Source organism: Neoarius graeffei, chromosome 23, assembly GCF_027579695.1.
Source record: "Neoarius graeffei isolate fNeoGra1 chromosome 23, fNeoGra1.pri, whole genome shotgun sequence".
In the NCBI taxonomy this organism is placed as follows: domain Eukaryota; kingdom Metazoa; phylum Chordata; class Actinopteri; order Siluriformes; family Ariidae; genus Neoarius; species Neoarius graeffei.
In genome coordinates, this window is record NC_083591.1 from 19,840,559 (window position 1) to 19,858,565 (window position 18,007).

The 18,007-nt window shown below is 46.4% G+C and overlaps 1 protein-coding gene across 2 annotated transcripts in view; it reads right to left on the bottom strand.

Annotated features, from left to right (window-relative positions):
• Window positions 1–18,007, bottom strand: part of ift57 (intraflagellar transport 57 homolog (Chlamydomonas)) — a 112,014-nt gene that overhangs the window by 11,502 nt on the left and 82,505 nt on the right. For both annotated transcript variants that reach the window (XM_060905907.1, XM_060905908.1), the window contains exons 6-7: window positions 9,839–9,958; window positions 9,529–9,600 (exon numbers count right to left, since the gene is read on the bottom strand). In XM_060905907.1, coding sequence (XP_060761890.1) covers window positions 9,529–9,600; window positions 9,839–9,958 — 192 coding nt within the window. The remainder of the gene's footprint in view (window positions 1–9,528; window positions 9,601–9,838; window positions 9,959–18,007) is intronic.

The window sequence follows — 18,007 nt, forward strand, 5'->3', positions numbered from 1 at the left end:
ACCACGTAGCCTATGTAACTAAGATACATTAACAATCTGGCATCCGTTACACCTACACAAAAAAAAATTCTGGGAAAAAAAAAATCAGTATACACCACCATGTTTTAGGCAAAGTTATCCAAGGCAAACATAAGTTGAAACTTTCCACTCTATTGCTTTGGCTTATCGAACGATTTATTTTTAAAATCACAAACAAGGTAGGCTACAACTGCACTGCTTTGAAAATGTAAATTTAACAGCTTGATGAAAGTGCGCTGATGGTTCCCATGGAAACCCCGTATCTCCTGCACTGCGTTCCTCCCCCGAGTTGCGCGCTCATTCGCTTTTGTGTTCTTGGTCTCAGAGCCACGCACACAAAACAGACATAGAAGACAGAATCAATGTTTAACATAATTAACAATGCACTTTTTACGAAGACATTTTAATGTTTTTTTTTAAATCCAGTTGAATATTTAGCGTACAAATGTATTTTCAGCTCTTAAAAATGACCGAAGTCCGGACCTCGGTGGCCTCAGAGCTGGCTACAGCCATGGAGATGAACAAGACGCTAATAAGACAGTTCAATGACAAATGGAAGTTCGGGTGAGATTGGCTAGTTCATAGCAAAACCAAAAATACCATGTACTGCGAAGACTGTAGAAAGTATGGCAAAGACAGGCACCAGTAATTTTAAACTCGAAACTCTAAAGGACCACGAAAAGTCAAATGCACACATCGGTACTATAACATCAAAACTGGCGAAGACGGCTGGTTCACTACAGGACAGCATTGCTTTCAAGTCTCTGGCTGTCATGAAGTCGGCTGAGCTGGAGAGAATGGAGCTGCTGCTTAGAAACGTTCATGCGATTGGAAAGAAGTTGATCCCGCCCCAGCTATCAACTTATGGCCTGCTGGAAGCCTCAGGTCACGAAGACCATTTTTCATGGATCATTCAGACTCATCTGATGATGAATGTAATGAGGACATTCTCTCTCTACATATGTTCACATTTTAATACTTTTATTTGGATCTAAACACAAGGAAATTTCTTATTACAGATCCAAATACTGATGGAAGTAATTTCAGAGGATTAGTAAGAACAGATCACAAAATGTCATGCGCTATCCATTGCTATGCATTAACTAGGACAGGTCAATCACAAAGTGTCCCATACTATACATTACACTGTATTGATAGTTAGGGGTAAACATGTAAAAATAGGTATGGTTAAGGGTACACATGGCATCTCCTCCAGATTGATATGCTGCCTATTATGGCAGAGATTGAACAATACTTAGCAAGGTTTTTTTTTAATTGTCCTTATTCAGTCCACAGAATTGCAGCCCACACAGGGCAAATCTATGTACATGTCCCAGGCTGTCAAACACTAGGACAACAAGTTTACACCTATAGCCCTGGTTTGTGACTGTATCCAAAAGTGGCTGGTATTTTAAAAGCTTGGAGTAGTAACAAGTGTCCATGTATAAATCAAAACAACAACCTATTTCCACAAAAATAACATTCTTATTGTCAGCATCTATAATGGTGATGTCAGGGGTGTTTGGAATGTTACTAAAGGGGGTGTCTTCATGATTAGCGCTAAACCAGTCCATTTTTACTGCACAGTGGTTATGGATTTTTATTGAAAGTCCGTACACCTCTTTGATGTCTTTTGTTACCAGGTCCACCAACCTGTCATGCCATGCTATATAGAGACCATTATAAAAGTTGCATCCATTTAAAATGTGTGCAACTGTCTCATTATGATGGGTAGTGAGATGGAGAATGCAATGTGGATGATGTCTAGATGGATACCAGATGGCCAGATTAGATTTAGTCGGTAGCACTTGAAGACGGGCTTTGATGGTAAAAATGAGGATATCCTCACCGACTGAGGTGTTGGAGTATACAGTATGAGACAGGGAGTAATTTGCGTATGGTAAACACGCCAGTTTCCCTTGTAGCCTGAGACCTGTCCAATGTTCTGCACTCTGAGATCGCCAAATTTTGAGTATGGCTGCTCTCACGCTTTCAATTGGTAGCTCTTGTAATGTGTCGTGGAGTTTGTAAGTGACGCGGGGGTAGGTGAGCGGGTCTGTTACAACGTTTTGAAGCACCACTGGTGCGCTGTCTGGTCTCGCCCACTTCAGGTTTAATCCCATACGATTACATAAATCGTTTAGATCAAGCCAATCAGATCTCACCCCGAATCCCACAGCTTTGATGTTTAGTTTGCCGTTGTTTTTAATTTGAAACCCCAAAAACTGCTCTTCACCCTCCTGGCGACTGGAACTTTGCGCCTGTTAAGATGTTGTATAAGAGATGCATGAGCCGTCTCTCTCACTGTCAGGTCGCTATTATGTAGCATGTTCAGGAGGTGGTTGGTTCTCGTGGCCGTGTATACCCACTCAACATTCGCAATACCCAGACCACCATCCTTTCGTGACTGAAAAATGATGTCTCTAGTTGAGTGCGTACAGTGGGGCAAAAAAGTATTTAGTCAGCCACCAATTGTGCAAGTTCTCCCACTTAAAAAGATGAGAGGCGCCTGTAATTTTCATCATAGGTACACTTCAACTATGAGAGACAGAATGGGGGAAAGAATCCAGGAAATCACATTGTAGGATTTTTAATGAATTAATTGGTAAATTCCTCAGTAAAATAAGTATTTGGTCACCTACAAACAAGCAAGATTTCTGGCTCTCACAGACCTGTAACAACTTCTTTAAGAGGCTCCTCTGTCCTTCACTCGTTACCTGTATTAATGGCACCTGTTTGAACTCGTTATCAGTATAAAAGACACCTGTCCACAACCTCAAACAGTCACACTCCAAACTCCAGTATGGCCAAGACCAAAGAGCTGCCAAAGGACACCAGAAACAAAACTGTCGACCTGCACCAGGCTGGGAAGACTGAATCTGCAATAGGTAAGCGGCTTGGTGTGAAGAAATCAACTGTGGGAGCAATTATTAGAAAATGGAAGACATACAAGACCACTGATAATCTCCCTCGATCTGGGGCTCCACGCAAGATCTCACTCCGTGGGGTCAAAATGATCACAAGAACGGTAAGCAAAAATCCCAGAACCACACGGGGGGACCTAGTGAATAACCTGCAGAGAGCTGCGACCAAAGTAACAAAGGCTACCATCAGTAACACACTACGCCGCCAGGGATTCAAATCCTGCAGTGCCAGACGTGTCCCCCTGCTTAAGCCAGTACATGTCCAGGCCCGTCTGAAGTTTGCTAGAGAGCATTTGGATGATCCAGAAGAGGATTGGGAGAATGTCATATGGTCAGATGTGAAACCAAAATAGAACTTTTTGGTAAAAACTCAACTTGTCGTGTTTGGAAGAGAAAGAATGCTGAATTGCAACCAAAGAACACCATACCTACTGTGAAGCATGGGGGTGGAAACATAATGCTTTGGGGCTGTTTTTCTGCAAAGGGACCAGGACGACTGATTCGTGTAAAGGAAAGAATGAATGGGGCCATGTATCGTGAGATTTTGAGTGAAAACCTCCTTCCATCAGCAAGGGCATTGAAGATGAAACATGGCTGGGTCTTTCAGCATGACAATGATCCCAAACACACCGCCCGGGCAACGAAGGAGTGGCTTCGTAAGAAGCATTTCAAGGTCCTGGAGTGGCCTAGCCAGTCTCCAGATCTCAACCACATAGAAAATCTTTGGAGGGAGTTGAAAGTCCATGTTGCCCAGTGACAGCCCCAAAACATCACTGCTCTAGAGGAGATCTGCATGGAGGAATGGGCCAAAATATCAGCAACAGTGTGTGAAAACCTTGTGAAGACTTACAGAAAACGTTTGACCTCTGTCATTGCCAACAAAGGGTATATAACAGATGAACTTTTGTTATTGACCAAATACTTATTTTCCACCATAATTTGCAAATAAATTCTTTAAAAATCAGACAATGTGATTTTCTGGATTTTTTTTCTCATAGTTGAGCACGGACGATTGCTCTAAGACAACGAGGGAGGCTCAGCCTCCTCTAAAAATGACGAACATCGTGTAGGATGAATTGCGCTAGGCTTATGTTATAGCCGACCTTATAACATTGCTATTTCAGATCCAGAATCATAGAAATATATGTGCTCAACCCACTACAGTGCGAAATCATTCCCTTATAACTTTAATGTGTGCGTGAGTTTTTCCCCCTCGTGACAGCGCGATGCAGCGCAGCCTCAGTGGACTTCAATGGCATTTGGGAGCTCTGAGCTTTTCAATCTCAAAATGCAAGACAATTATTGGACAAATACTGCGAAAACGCCTGCCCACGGAGTCTCACGGACTCCCAGCCTCAGTGGACTTCAGTGGCATTTGGGAGCGATGCGCTTTTCAATATCAAAATGCAAGACAGTTATTGGACAAATACTGCGAAAATGCCCGCCCATGGACTCCGAGCCTCACATGGGAGGGACATGGCAGTTTCCGCGAGGAGACTGGTGATTGGTGAAAGCGGCCGGATATTTTCTTTGATTGACAGCTCGTTTCATCTATAGACAGGCAGCGGTGAATCTCAGTTCAGTCCCATGTGGATTCGCAAGTGCTGTGGTGTATTGTAAGAGATCAGCTTACATTTCGATTTCATTCATTACATACGGTTTCTACCAGCTTTTTTAGTTTGTATATATTTTCATTGTAAATAAAGTGTAAATATAGTGTTGTCAAGTTTGCTATCTTAGTTCCAGAAATTTTGTTTATTTGAGTGACTGAACTTGAACTTGAGGGGGCTAGTCAGCTAGCAAGAAAGCTGCGCACGGATGCCAAGCATTGCTGATTTAATTTTGGCGAAGCCATTTGCCAGTCTTCCTTTCGAGGAAAAAATTAAAATTAAAGAGCAGGGTAGACCAACGCCTCAAATTGACTTGGTGAAAAAGGTAGGGAATAATACTCGTTCCTTTCAGCTCTCCTGGTACGAGAAAGTGAATTGGCTAACAGCAAGTGACCCACATCAACAACAGTAAATAGGCTACTTTAGTAATATGTCATGGATGAACCAAAAATATAGAATCTATTTAAAATGTTTATGCTGAGTATATTATATTGGAATATATATTTTTCTGGATATGAATTAAACACAGCTACAATTTGGAAAACATTTTTAAACAAAAACACAGCCGAGAACATTTCACGCTACAGACCTGGATTAAAAGTGAAGGGTTATCAAAATTGTCAATAAAGCATCTCAGTCAAAATAAGTAAAATATAGGGAAAGTGTCACTGAATGAAATGTGTGGCACCCAGCTCTACTGCTGAGGTTCCTGACAAAGAGCTGCTTTCATCTCATCTCATCTCATTATCTCTAGCCGCTTTATCCTTCTACAGGGTCGCAGGCAAGCTGGAGCCTATCCCAGCTGACTATGGGCGAAAGGCGGGGTACACCCTGGACAAGTCGCCAGGTCATCACAGGGCTGACACATAGACACAGACAACCATTCACACTCACATTCACACCTACGGTCAATTTAGAGTCACCAGTTAACCTAACCTGCATGTCTTTGGACTGTGGGGGAAACCGGAGCACCCGGAGGAAACCCACGCGGACACGGGGAGAACATGCAAACTCCACACAGAAAGGCCCTCGCCAGCCCCGGGGCTCGAACCCAGGACCTTCTTGCTGTGAGGCGACAGCGCTAACCACTACACCACCGTGCCGCCCAGAGCTGCTTTCAATAATGATCAATTTTTAAACAACATGCCACAATTTTAAAATATAAAATGTTAAAATATACCCCTCCCCCCAACACCACCACCAGTAGGCTAGACAGTAGGCTAATGGGCCAAAAGAACCTGTTATTTCACAGTTTGTGACCCTGCCAACAATCAGCCAGACCAGAGGCAAGAGTATGGGCAAAATTGATCTTTTTTTCTTTTAAAATCTGGAAATATTGTAACCGACCAGCCTCCCCTGTTTGAAAGACTACCAGCCACCACTGTAGTTGAGGTATACCTATGATGAAAATTACAGGCCTCTCTCATCTTTTTAAGTGGGAGAACTTGCACAATTGGTGACCGACTAAATACTTTTTTGCCCCACTGTATTAATGGTGCACTTCCTTACCAGTTGCACCGTTTTATTGTTTAAATCTATGAGTGTCTTCTGTGGAATATGGACATTGGCGAATAAATGCTGAATTTTCGCCAAGGCAATTTCTCTGATGGCCTGAAGCTTCATGATGATGGGTAAGGGGCTGGAGTCAATGAGAGCCAGCCTATTTGAATATTCGCTGGTAAGCTCCACCAATTGTTCTTGCCAGTCACCTGCCACATTAAACTTGTGACCGAGGTATGGATATGTTTTGTAGCGTGAATAAACTCGTATTGGTTTTTGAAATATTGTAAATGTTAGTGGCTTGTCTGATTTTGCTGAGTACCAGCGGTTGCCTCCGCTGCGCCTTTCGTAAAAGACAGCACACTTGGCTTGTTTCACCTCCAGTTTGGACCACTGCAGAAAAGTCTCTGTGCGATTAAGCATCTTAGTTGATCACGGGCTCGTCTCTCGATGCTGGCTGCACGTCATCTGTGTATCCTTGAACCGGGTTTGGAGAGTGCACCCCCGCAGGTGCGCACTGCTGTATCCATTTTAGCCAGTTGTTTAAGGCCAGGATGAAGTTGACCGCACTCCATGGACAGCCTGTCTTAATTCCGATTTTCAGCGGGACAGGATCAGTTAAGATGTTGTTACAGATAATTTGAATAAACGAATTTTTGTATACATCCACAATGATATAAATTTGAGGAAGATTTATTTCTTGAAGTGCATGCAGCATTACTGCGTGGGATAAGGTGCTGAAGAAAGTCCAAGAAAATTGTGTAAAACTTGCACGAATCGTGCTTAAAGTCGTCTATTCCAGTCTTTAGGCAGAAGGTGTGTTCATTCATCCCCTGTCTGCTGATGTAAGCCTTTTGACTGGTTGATAAGATTTAATTTTTTATAAGCCAAGGCAGAATACGGGCAAGTAAACACTTCATGAACACTTTATAGACCGTCGGCAACAATGAACTGTCTCTCCATGTGGAGGGATCATCGAGAATATTGTCTTTTTTTTGGGACACGGTGTATTAAAGCTCCTTTCCAGGAATCAGGAACTTTACCGTTTAACAGGCATGCATTGAAGATTTGGGTGAGAGTCGGACATGATATTTGCTTTGTGGCTTTTAGCGTCTCATAAGTGACTCCATCGGAGCCAATCGCTTTATTATTTGGTAGGGCGTACATGACTTTTTCTACCTCTGCCACTGTACCTTCAGGCTTGTACCTGAAGTTCACAGTCTGCACGGTCAGAGGTGAATTGGTGTTGCCACGGTGTGTCTTGTATTGGGGCGTGTTCATCTTTACCATATTTATCAGCATAATATGTTTAAACAAAACATTTTATTGGCTACTACGGGTAAATTTGGGTATGAGCTATTGTTTAAAATTATGTCAATTGCTTTCGATCTCCGGTGTTGCCACAGATAAGAAAGTTTGTTTCTTCCCACCTGTTTCGGGTGTTGACATTCAGTTCTTCTACTGGTGACCTGTGGTTGAATGACATCCCGAATGAAGCGCAATTGCACCTCAATGCAACCTCGGAGAGTATCCAGAAGCCTGGTGTCAGAAAAAGTTTGGTTGCAGCGTGGAAACTTTTTTAATATCCTTCGGGTATACTTCAGTAATGGTAATCCAAATGGCCTTCCATCACCATGGCAAGTCGTAAATGCGCCGTTCTTGAAGTAAATCCCATTCAGAATGCGGATGATCTTAATCCATTTTTTAGACGCTTCGCTGCTGGAGACAAAATGCTGTCTCTTCTCCAGGTGCTTCGTATCCCAAGTTCTCCTAAAAACCCTCTCCTCATGCTGGAATAGTATCCACTCATCTGGGGAGAGAGGAAGGGTGTACACGGAGAAATCGGGCCATGGGCCTCCTCCAGCGGTCTGCGTCTTCGGTATCGGGTCAGGAACGCTCCAACTCCGTTGCCTAATTCTACCGGTAAGTAAAGCGGCTTTTAATGCCACTTTCAGGTTAGTGATTATGCACATTACAAATATGAATTGACCACTTCCATACTAACGCTACAACTTTTACAATGCCACACCACTCTGAACCGCACGCACCTGTTGTGTCTGCCAGCGATAACGCAGGGAACTGCATTATTGCCGACAGTCATGACAGGTGTGTGCGGTTCAGAGTGGTGTGGCGTTCGCTCTGGCCGCCATATTACACACAGAAACACACACACACTATTAATAGATAATCCATAATATACATAATAATACTTGATAATACACAAAATACTTGCATATCAAAACATCAAATGTTTTTCAATGATAAATGTTTTGAATTGAATTTGAATTCTCCCCCCCCCCCATCTGTCCCTCTGAGTTACATGTTTATCCTGGGATTGAGATGCTGGCCTCTTCTGCCCCTCGGACCTGCTTGATCCATCCTGGTGCCCTGTGTCTGGTCGGAGTTTTATCGCCCCACTCCTGTGAAGGACGGCCCCATGAGGACAGTTGAGGGTTATACCTGTTAAAACTGTTAATATTATAGTCAGGCTGTCTGTTGTTGCCCAAATGAGGATGGGTTCCCTTTTGAGTCTGGTTCCTCTCGAGGTTTCTTCCTCATGTCGTCTGAGGGAGTTTTTCCTTGCCACCGTCGCCACAGGCTTGCTCATTGGGGATAGATTAGGGATAAAATTAGCTCATGTTTTAAGTCGTTCAAATTCTGTAAAGCTGCTTTGCGACAATGTTTATTGTTAAAAGCGCTGTACAAATAAACTTGATTTGATTTGATTTGAATTGGACTTTTAATATTAGAATCAGTTCAGTTGTACTGAATGTTATTTTTCATATTATACAATATTTCATATTGTAAGGGGCTTGAATTTGAGTTCAATAAACAGAACACTGTTTATATTTTTGTCTGAATTGGTTACATGTTTTCATATAGCTACCTTAACAGCACTGAATACTGAGTGCGATTTCCTGGCAACAAAATTGTGGCTAGTGAAAAGGCTGAATGGCTCACTAGCCATTCAGCCTTTTCACTAGCCACAATTTTGTTGCCAGGAAATCGCACTCAGGAAAACCACCAGCCACAGTGGCCAGTGAGCAAAACAGTTAATGTAAAGCCCTGACACACACACATATTATATATATCTCTTCATCCATTATCTGTAGCCGCTTATCCTGCTCTACAGGGTCACAGGCAAGCTGGAGCCTATCCCAGCTGACTATGGGCGAGAGGCAGAGTACACCCTGGACAAGTTGTCAGGTTATCGCAGGGCTGACACACAGACAAACAACCATTCACACCTACGGTCAATTTAGAGCCACCAATTAACCTAACCTGCATGTCTTTGGACTGTGGGGTTAACCGGAGTACCCAGAGCAAACCCACGCAGACACAGGGAGAACATGCAAACTCCACACAAAGGCCCTCGCCGGCTGCTGGGCTCAAACCCAGGACCTTCTTGCTGTGAGGCGACAGTGCTAACCACTATATATAAAATAAAGCTTCCTCCCTGGAAACGTGTAACATACCTTAGCCTCTTTCAAAGAGCTTTTAATGCCATCCTGGTGTTGATGCATCTGGTTCACATGGCTCCGCCAATCCTGAAGGGTACCATAAATATTTGTTACTCAAAACTCTGAATAAGTAAAACATCCTGATTGGCAGGCCTGGTCAAAGCATTTAATTTGGAAATATAATACAAAATGAAACAAACAAAGTAAAAAAAAAAATGCAAATAGCAGGTGTAAATATTTAAGATTCAGTGGTGTTATTAGGATTTGTTATTTTTACTTTCTGTAACTTAAGTAGGAAATGATTTGTGAAAATGGAAGCTCTAACCTTAAAATCTGTGCATACAGAGACTTTGAGCTGGGGTAGAACCCTCTCCACCTCCAGATTCCACTCTGCAGAATTGGTCACTGACTCCAGAATCATCTCTGGTCTAAGTCCAGTCGCCTCCTATACACATATTCACTTGCACATCACATCAATCAGTAAAAAGAATAAACATAGAATAAACAAAGATAATTTTACTTTTAATTAAAAACTAAAATGTCACATTAAAAGTAAAAGCGATGCATCCCACTTGGGTTCCCAGCCACAGATAGCTGTTGCATCATCAGAATTCAAACTCTCAATTTCCAGATGATGGACCAAATGCTTTTCTGTTAAACTACATCAGCGGTACAGTGCCTTGCAAAAGTATTCATACCTCTTGAACTTTTTCACATTTTTCCACCTTACAACCACGAACTTAAATGTTTTTTATTGAGATTTTATGTGATAGACCAACACAGAGTAGCACATAATTGTGAAGGGAAACAAAAATGATAAATGGTCTTCAAAATTTTAAACAAATACAAATCTGAAAAATGTGGTGTGCATTAGTATTCAGCCCCCTGTCCTCTGATACCTCTAAATACAATCCAGTGCAATCAATTGCCTTCAGAAGTCATCTAATTAGTTAATAGAGTCCTACTGTGTGTAATTTACTCTCAGCATAAATACACTTGTTCTGTGAAGGCCTCAGGGGTTTGTTAGAGGACACTGAAGAACAAACAGCATCATGAAGACCAAAGAACTCACCAGACAGGTCAGGGATAAAGTTCTGGAAAAGTTTAAAGCAGGGTTGTTATAAAAAAAAAATATCCCAAGCTCTGAACATCTCAAGAAGCACTGTTCAATCCATCATTCAAAAATGGAAAAAGTATGGCACAACTGCAAACCTACCAAGACATGGCCGTCCTTGTTTGCTGACAGAGCAAACAAGGAGAGCACTGGTCAGAGAAGCAGCCAAGAGGCCCATGATCACTCTGGAGGAGCTGCAGAAATCCACACCTCAGGTGGAAGAATCTGTGCACAGGACAACTATAAGTCGTACACTCCACAAATCTGGCCTTTTTGGAAGAGTGGCAAGAAGAAAGGCATTGTTGAAAGACAGGCATAAGAAGCCATGTAGGGGACACAGCAAAGATGTGGAAGAAGGTGCTTTAGTCAGATGAGACCAAAGTTGAACTTTTTGGCCTAAATGCAAAATGCTACGTGTGGCGGAAAACCAACTGTGGCAGCGGGGGCGTGGTCAAGCGCCGGTCTGTGACAGGAGGGTGGAGTCAGGGAAGGTAAGTGGCAGAATCACTACACCTGACATCAATTAACCTGTGTTTGTGTGTGTCTTCCCAGTGACCGCGCCCTATTTAAAGAGGGAGAGCTGAGAGCAGACCGCGCCCTATTTAAAGAGGGAGAGCTGAGCTCATCCCCGAACAAGACGCCAGTCGTGTGTGCGCGTCTATATCAGTGAAGATTGTTAGACTGAAAAGGAGAGCAATAAACGCTATTTTTGAACCCGATCTCTGTCCTGCCGTCCTCTGTGCTCCACCCACACCTAGTGAACGCTACAGTGGTGCTGAAACCCGGGAAAATGGAGCACCAGCCGAGCAGCCCCATGGAGTCCTCTCCGTTCGCCGACCTGGTCCACGCCCTCGCCACGGCCCAGCAAAGCCAGCACCAGGCGCTCGTCACCCTCCGGAAGGAGCAAGAGCGGTGCTTCGAGGCCCTGGTGCTGGCCCAACAAGAAGATCGCGAGGCGTTCCGGCACCTCCTCGCGTTGGCGGGGTCCACCAGCGCTCCTACTGCGGGACCGTCTCCCCTCACCGTCACCAAGATGGGCCCGCAGGACGACCCTGAGGCGTTCATCACGTTCTTTGAGCAAATTGCCGAAGCCTCGGGGTGGCCGATGGAGCAGCGCGCGGCGCGCCTCCTCCCACTGCTAACGGGAGAGGCACAGCTGGCCGCGCTACAGCTCCCCACCGACCGCTGGCTGGCCTACGCGGACCTCCGCTGGGCCGTCCTCCAGCGCGTGGGGCACACCCCAGAACAGCAGCGCCAGCGCTTCCGCGCGTTGCGCTTGGAGGAAGTTGGCCGGCCGTTCGCGTTTGGCCAGCAGTTCCGGGATGCCTGCTGGCGGTGGTTGAGGGCCGACAACCGCGATGCCGAGGGAATCGTCGACCAGGTGGTGCTGGAACAGTTCATCGCTTGCTTGCCAGCAGGAACCGCACAGTGGGTCCAGTGCCACCGCCTGGCGTCGCTGGATCAGGTAGTCGAGCTGGCGGAGGACCATTTGGCGGCTGTCCCGGCGGCAGGACAGCAGACGGCATCTTCTCTCCTCTTCTCTCTCTCTCTCTCCCCCTCCTCCTGTGTCCCGTCCTCGCCCCATTCCCCCACCGCGGAGGCGGGGGCCGGCGCCATCCCAGCCGGCCCGCCGCACCCGCGGTGCCCTCCCGTTTCTCCCTTCTGTGTCTGTCTCTTCCCCCACCTCAGGTGAGTGAGCCCCAGAACACCGGTGCAGAGGGAAAGCCCGGGCCGGTTTGCTGGCGCTGCGGGGAGCCGGGCCACCTTCAACAGCAGTGCACGGCGATGGAAGTGGGCGCGGTGGTTCGGATCCCCGATGCGCCAGAGGCCGCCCTCGATCGGGCCGGAGCATATCGCATACCGGTGAGTATCCAAGGTGATACATATCAGGTGTTGGTGGAGTCTGGTTGGAACCAGACCTCGATTCACCAAAGCCTGATGCAAAATGAGGCATTGGGGGGAGCACAGGGGGTGAAGGTGTTGTGTGTGCACGGGGATGTTCACAGCTACCCTTTGGTGTCAGTCCACATTTTTTTCCGAGGGGAAAAATTTATAGTGAAGGCGGTGGTTAATCCTCGCCTTACCCACTCTATAATTTTGGGGACTGATTGGCCGGGATTTTGGGATTTAATGACACGCTTAGTAAAGAGTGAGTCCTGCCATTTGACAGTGGGAGGTCCCGGTGTCGCTTTGGCGGCAGCAGCTGTCACAGAGCCGTCTACGTCATCTCCGCGTCAGAGTGAGGAGCCACCGGCTCCTCCTCTCTCTATTGGGGAATCCCTCGCGGATTTCCCATTAGAACAATCGCGAGACGAGACTCTGCGACATGCGTTTGACCAAGTGAGAGTAATCGATGGTCAAACACTCCCGCCGAACGCCACCCCGTCCTTCCCCTACTTCGCGATTATGAAGGATAGGTTATACCGAGTGACGCAGGACACTCAAACTAAAGAGCGAGTCACGCAGCTTTTAATTCCAAAGAGCCGCCGGGAATTGGTATTCCAGGCGGCTCACTTTAATCCCATGGCTGGACACTTGGGGCAGGATAAGACACTAGCCCGAATAATGGCCCGATTCTATTGGCCGGGGATTCGCGGCGATGTTCGTAGGTGGTGTACGGCGTGCCGCGAATGCCAGTTAGTAAATCCAGCGGCCATTCCAAAAGTGCCTTTGCGCCCTCTTCCATTAATCGAGACCCCATTTGAGAGAATTGGGATGGATCTCGTCGGGCCATTAGATCGGTCAGCATGAGGGTACCGCTTTATATTAGTTCTGGTGGACTATGCAACACGATACCTGGAAGCAGTGCCTCTGCGCAATATCTCAGCACGCAGTATTGCTGAGGCACTTTTCCGCGTCATCTCCCGAGTCAGAATCCCGAAAGAGATTCTGACTGATCAAGGCACTACATTTATGTCACGAACACTGCGCGAACTGTATGGGTTATTGGGGATTAAGCCGATCCGCACCAGTGTGTATCACCCACAAACGGACGGTTTAGTGGAACGGTTCAACCGCACCCTCAAAAATATCATTAAAAAATTCGTAAGTGAGGACACACGTAATTGGGATAAGTGGCTCGAGCCCTTGTTGTTCTCAGTGCAAGAGGTTCCCCAAGCCTCCACGGGGTTCTCCCCATTCGAGTTATTATATGGGCGTAAGCCGCGCGGCATCCTAGATGTGCTGCGGGAAAATTGGGAGGAAGGACCTTCGCAAAGCAAGAACGAAATTCAATACGTTATGGACCTGCGCGCAAAACTCCACACGCTCACCCACCTAACCCAGGAGAATTTGCGGCAGGCCCAGGAACGGCAAGCCCGCCTGTACAACAAGGGTACGCGCCTTAGGGAGTTCACACAGGGAGATAAGGTACTCGTACTGTTGCCCACGTCGAGCTCCAAATTGATTGCCAAGTGGCAAGGACCCTTTGAGGTCACACGGCGAGTCGGGGACGTCGACTATGAGGTAAGGCGAACGGACAGGGGTGGGGCGCTACAGATTTACCACCTCAATCTGCTTAAACTCTGGAATGAGGAGGTCCCCGTGGCATTGGTGTCGGTGGTTCTGGAGAAGGCGGAGCTGGGGCTGGAGGTTCAAAAAGGGGCATTGATATCATGTACCTCTCCGGTCCCCTGTGGAGACCACCTCTCCCCGACCCAACTCACAGAGGTCGCCCAGTTGCAGAAAGGGTTTTCGGATGTGTTCTCGCCCCTGCCCGGTCGCACTAACCTCATAGAGATGCACATAACCACATAGAGATGCCCCCAGGGGTAGTAGTGCGTAGCTGCCCTTACAGACTACCTGAACACAAAAAAAGGTGGTTCGGGAGGAACTTGAGACCATGCTCGAAATGGGCATCGTCGAGGAGTCCCACAGTGACTGGAGCAGCCCGGTGGTCTTGGTACCCAAGGCCGATGGGTCGGTCCGGTTCTGCGTGGACTACAGGAAAGTCAACGTGGTGTCTAAATTCGATGCGTACTCAATGCCTCGTATTGATGAGTTGCTCGATCGACTCGGCACGGCTCGCTTTTATTCGACACTGGATTTGACGAAGGGATATTGGCAGATCCCCTTGACTCCCCTATCCCGAGAAAAAACGGCCTTTTCCACACCGTTTGGTTTACACCAATTCTTCACCCTTCCGTTTGGGCTGTTTGGGGCGCCCGCTACGTTTCAGCGCCTGATGGATAGGGTCCTCCGCCCCCATGCCATGTATGCGGCCGCATATCTAGATGATATTATCATCTATAGTAATGACTGGCCGAGGCACCTTGAACATCTGAGGGCCGTCCTTAGGTCGCTGAGGCGAGCGGGGCTCACAGCCAACCCAAAGAAGTGTGCGATTGGGCGGGTGGAAGGACGGTATCTGGGCTTCCACTTGGGCAACGGGCAGGTGCGTCCCCAAATTAATAAGACGGCAGCGATTGCGGCCTGCCCGAGGCCCAAGACCAAAAAGGGGGTGAGACAGTTCCTGGGGCTGGCTGGCTATTACTGTAGGTTTATACCTAATTATTCGGACGTCACCAGCCCGCTGACTGATCTCACTAAAAAGGGGGCCCCAGATCCGGTCCAGTGGACGGAGCAATGCCAGCGGGCTTTTTCAGAGGTAAAGGCTGCACTGTGTGGGGGGCCACTTCTACACTCCCCTGACTTTTCTCTCCCCTTTGTGTTGCAGACTGATGCGTCGGACAGAGGGCTGGGGGCAGTTTTGTCCCAGGAGGTGGAGGGGGAGGACCGGACCGTCCTCTACATCAGTAGGAAGCTGTCAGTGCGTGAGGGGCGCTACAGCACCATTGAAAAGGAGTGTCTGGCGATCAAGTGGGTGGTCCTCGCCCTCCGTTACTACCTGCTGGGGCGCCCTTTCACCCTCTGTTCGGACTACGCGCCCCTCCAGTGGCTCCACCGCATGAAGGATGCCAACGCGCGGATCACCCGTTGGTATCTAGCACTACAACCCTTCAACTTTAAGGTGGTCCACAGGCCGGGGGCGCAGATCGTCGTGGTGGACTTCCTCTCCCGTCAAGGGGGGGGGAGTCGGCTGCGGGCCGGACGGCTGCCCGGCCTGAGTCGGGCGGTGGGGGTATGTGGCAGCGGGGGCGTGGTCAAGCGCCGGTCTGTGACAGGAGGGCGGAGTCAGGGAAGGTAAGTGGCAGAATCACTACACCTGACGTCAATTAACCTGTGTTTGTGTGTGTCTTCCCAGTGACCGCACCCTATTTAAAGAGGGGGAGCTGAGAGCAGAGGAGAGCTCAGGAGAGCTCATCCCCGAACAAGACGCCAGTCGTGTGTGCGCGTCTATATCAGTGAAGATTTTTAGACTGAAAAGTAGAGCAATAAACGCTATTTTTGAACCTGATTTCTGTCCTGCCGTCCTCTGTGCTCCATCCACACCTAGTGAACGCTACACTAACACTGCTCATCACCCTGCACACACCATCCCCACTGTGAAACATGGTGGTGGCAGCATCATGCTATGGGGATGCTTTTCTTCAGCAGGGACAGGGAAGCTGGTCTGAGTTGATGGGAAGATGGATGGCGCTAAATACAGGGCAATCCTGGAGGAAAACCTGTTGGAGGCTGCAAAAGACTTGAGACTGGGAAGGAGATTCACCTTCCAGCAAGACAATGACCCTAAACATACAGCCAGAGCTACAATGGAATGGTTTAGATCAAAGAATATTCATGTGTTAGAATGGCCCAGTCAAAGTCCAGACCTAAATCCTATTGAGCATCTATGGCAAGACTTGAAAATTGCTGTCCACAGATGCTCTCCATCCAATCTGGCTGAGCTTGAGCTATTTTGCAAAGAAGAATGGGCAAAAATTTCAGTGTCTAGATGTGCAAAGCTGGTAGAGACATACCAAAAAAGACTTGCAGCTGTAATTGCAGCAAAAGGTGGCTCTACAAAGTATTGACGCAGGGGGCTGAATACTAATGCACATCAAATTTTTCAGATTTTTATTTGTTTAAAATTTTGAAGACCATTTATCATTTTCATTTCACTTCACAATTATGTGTTACTCTGTGTTGGTCTATCACATAAAATCTCAATAAAAAACTTTTAAGTTCGTGGTTGTAAGGTGGAAAAATGTGAAAAAGTTCAAGGGGTATGAATACTTTTGCAAGGCACTGTATACATGACACTCTTATCCAGCGTGACGTACAACAAGTTCAACAAATTTTCCCTAATCTGCATGTCTTTGAAGTCGGAGGAAACCCATATAGACACAGGGAGAACATGCCAACTCCATACAAAAAGGACCCCATCAGTCATGAGGTTCAAAATCTGAACCTTCTTGCTGTGAGGCGACAGTGCTAACCACTGCACTATTGTGCCACTGTGGAGTCCCTGGAATTTATATGTATATATATATATATTTTTTTTTTGCATGCAACATAGAAATGTAATTTTTGCATGTAGCATGGAAATGTTTTATGTCTTGAACTTCATGTAGTAATAAACAACAGCAAATGCGCCAAAAGGGGCTCTTTGATAGCTAAATTTATATATTATTATTATTATACAAATATAATAACCAATTTTGCATGTATTAATTGTGATTTTAGGTACTTAATGTACAGCCCCAATTTAAAAGATTTTGGGATGCTGCAGGCCTCTGTAAAAGAGCTGAAGATGAAGAAGAATTTCACCTTTCAGCACAATAATGACTCAAAGTACAAATCCAAGTTAACAATGGAATGCCTTTAGAAAAAAGATCAAAAATTTTGGAATGGCCCAGTCAGAGTCCAGATCTAAATCCAAACAAAAACTGTGGAATGGCTTGAAGAGGGCTGTGCACAGGACACCCCCCTCACAATTTGTTAGATCTGGAACACTTTTGCAAAGAAGACTGGAATAAAATGGCCAAATCTAGATGGCTGACATTGGTACAATTTTACCCCAAAAGACTGAGTTCTGTATTACAAGCCAAAGGTACTTTAACAAAGTACTATTGAATGGATGTGCACTCTTATGCAAATAGGTTATTGTATCAGGGCTCGACATTAACCACTGCCCGATTGCCCAGGGCAAGTGAAACACGCATTCCGGCAAGTGAGATATGTCCCCGACATGCCAGACCGGGCAAGTTGGAATGGGCATATATTACGAACTAGCATCACAAAAATTAGGCTTTTTTGATATTTTATTTCAGTTCCTAAAAGCATCCCTCACTACATATCCACCATTATGCCTTGGCTGTTTTCTTAGGCCCTGTCCACACGGCAACGGATTCAGGTGAATCTGATAAAATTTATCATCATTTTGGCCTGGCGTCCACACGGCACCGGCGTTTTGGGTGCCCCAAAACGATATTTTTTGAGAACGGTTTCCAGAGTGGAAAAATCTGGCAATGGCGCCGTTGTGAAGTCGTCTGGATG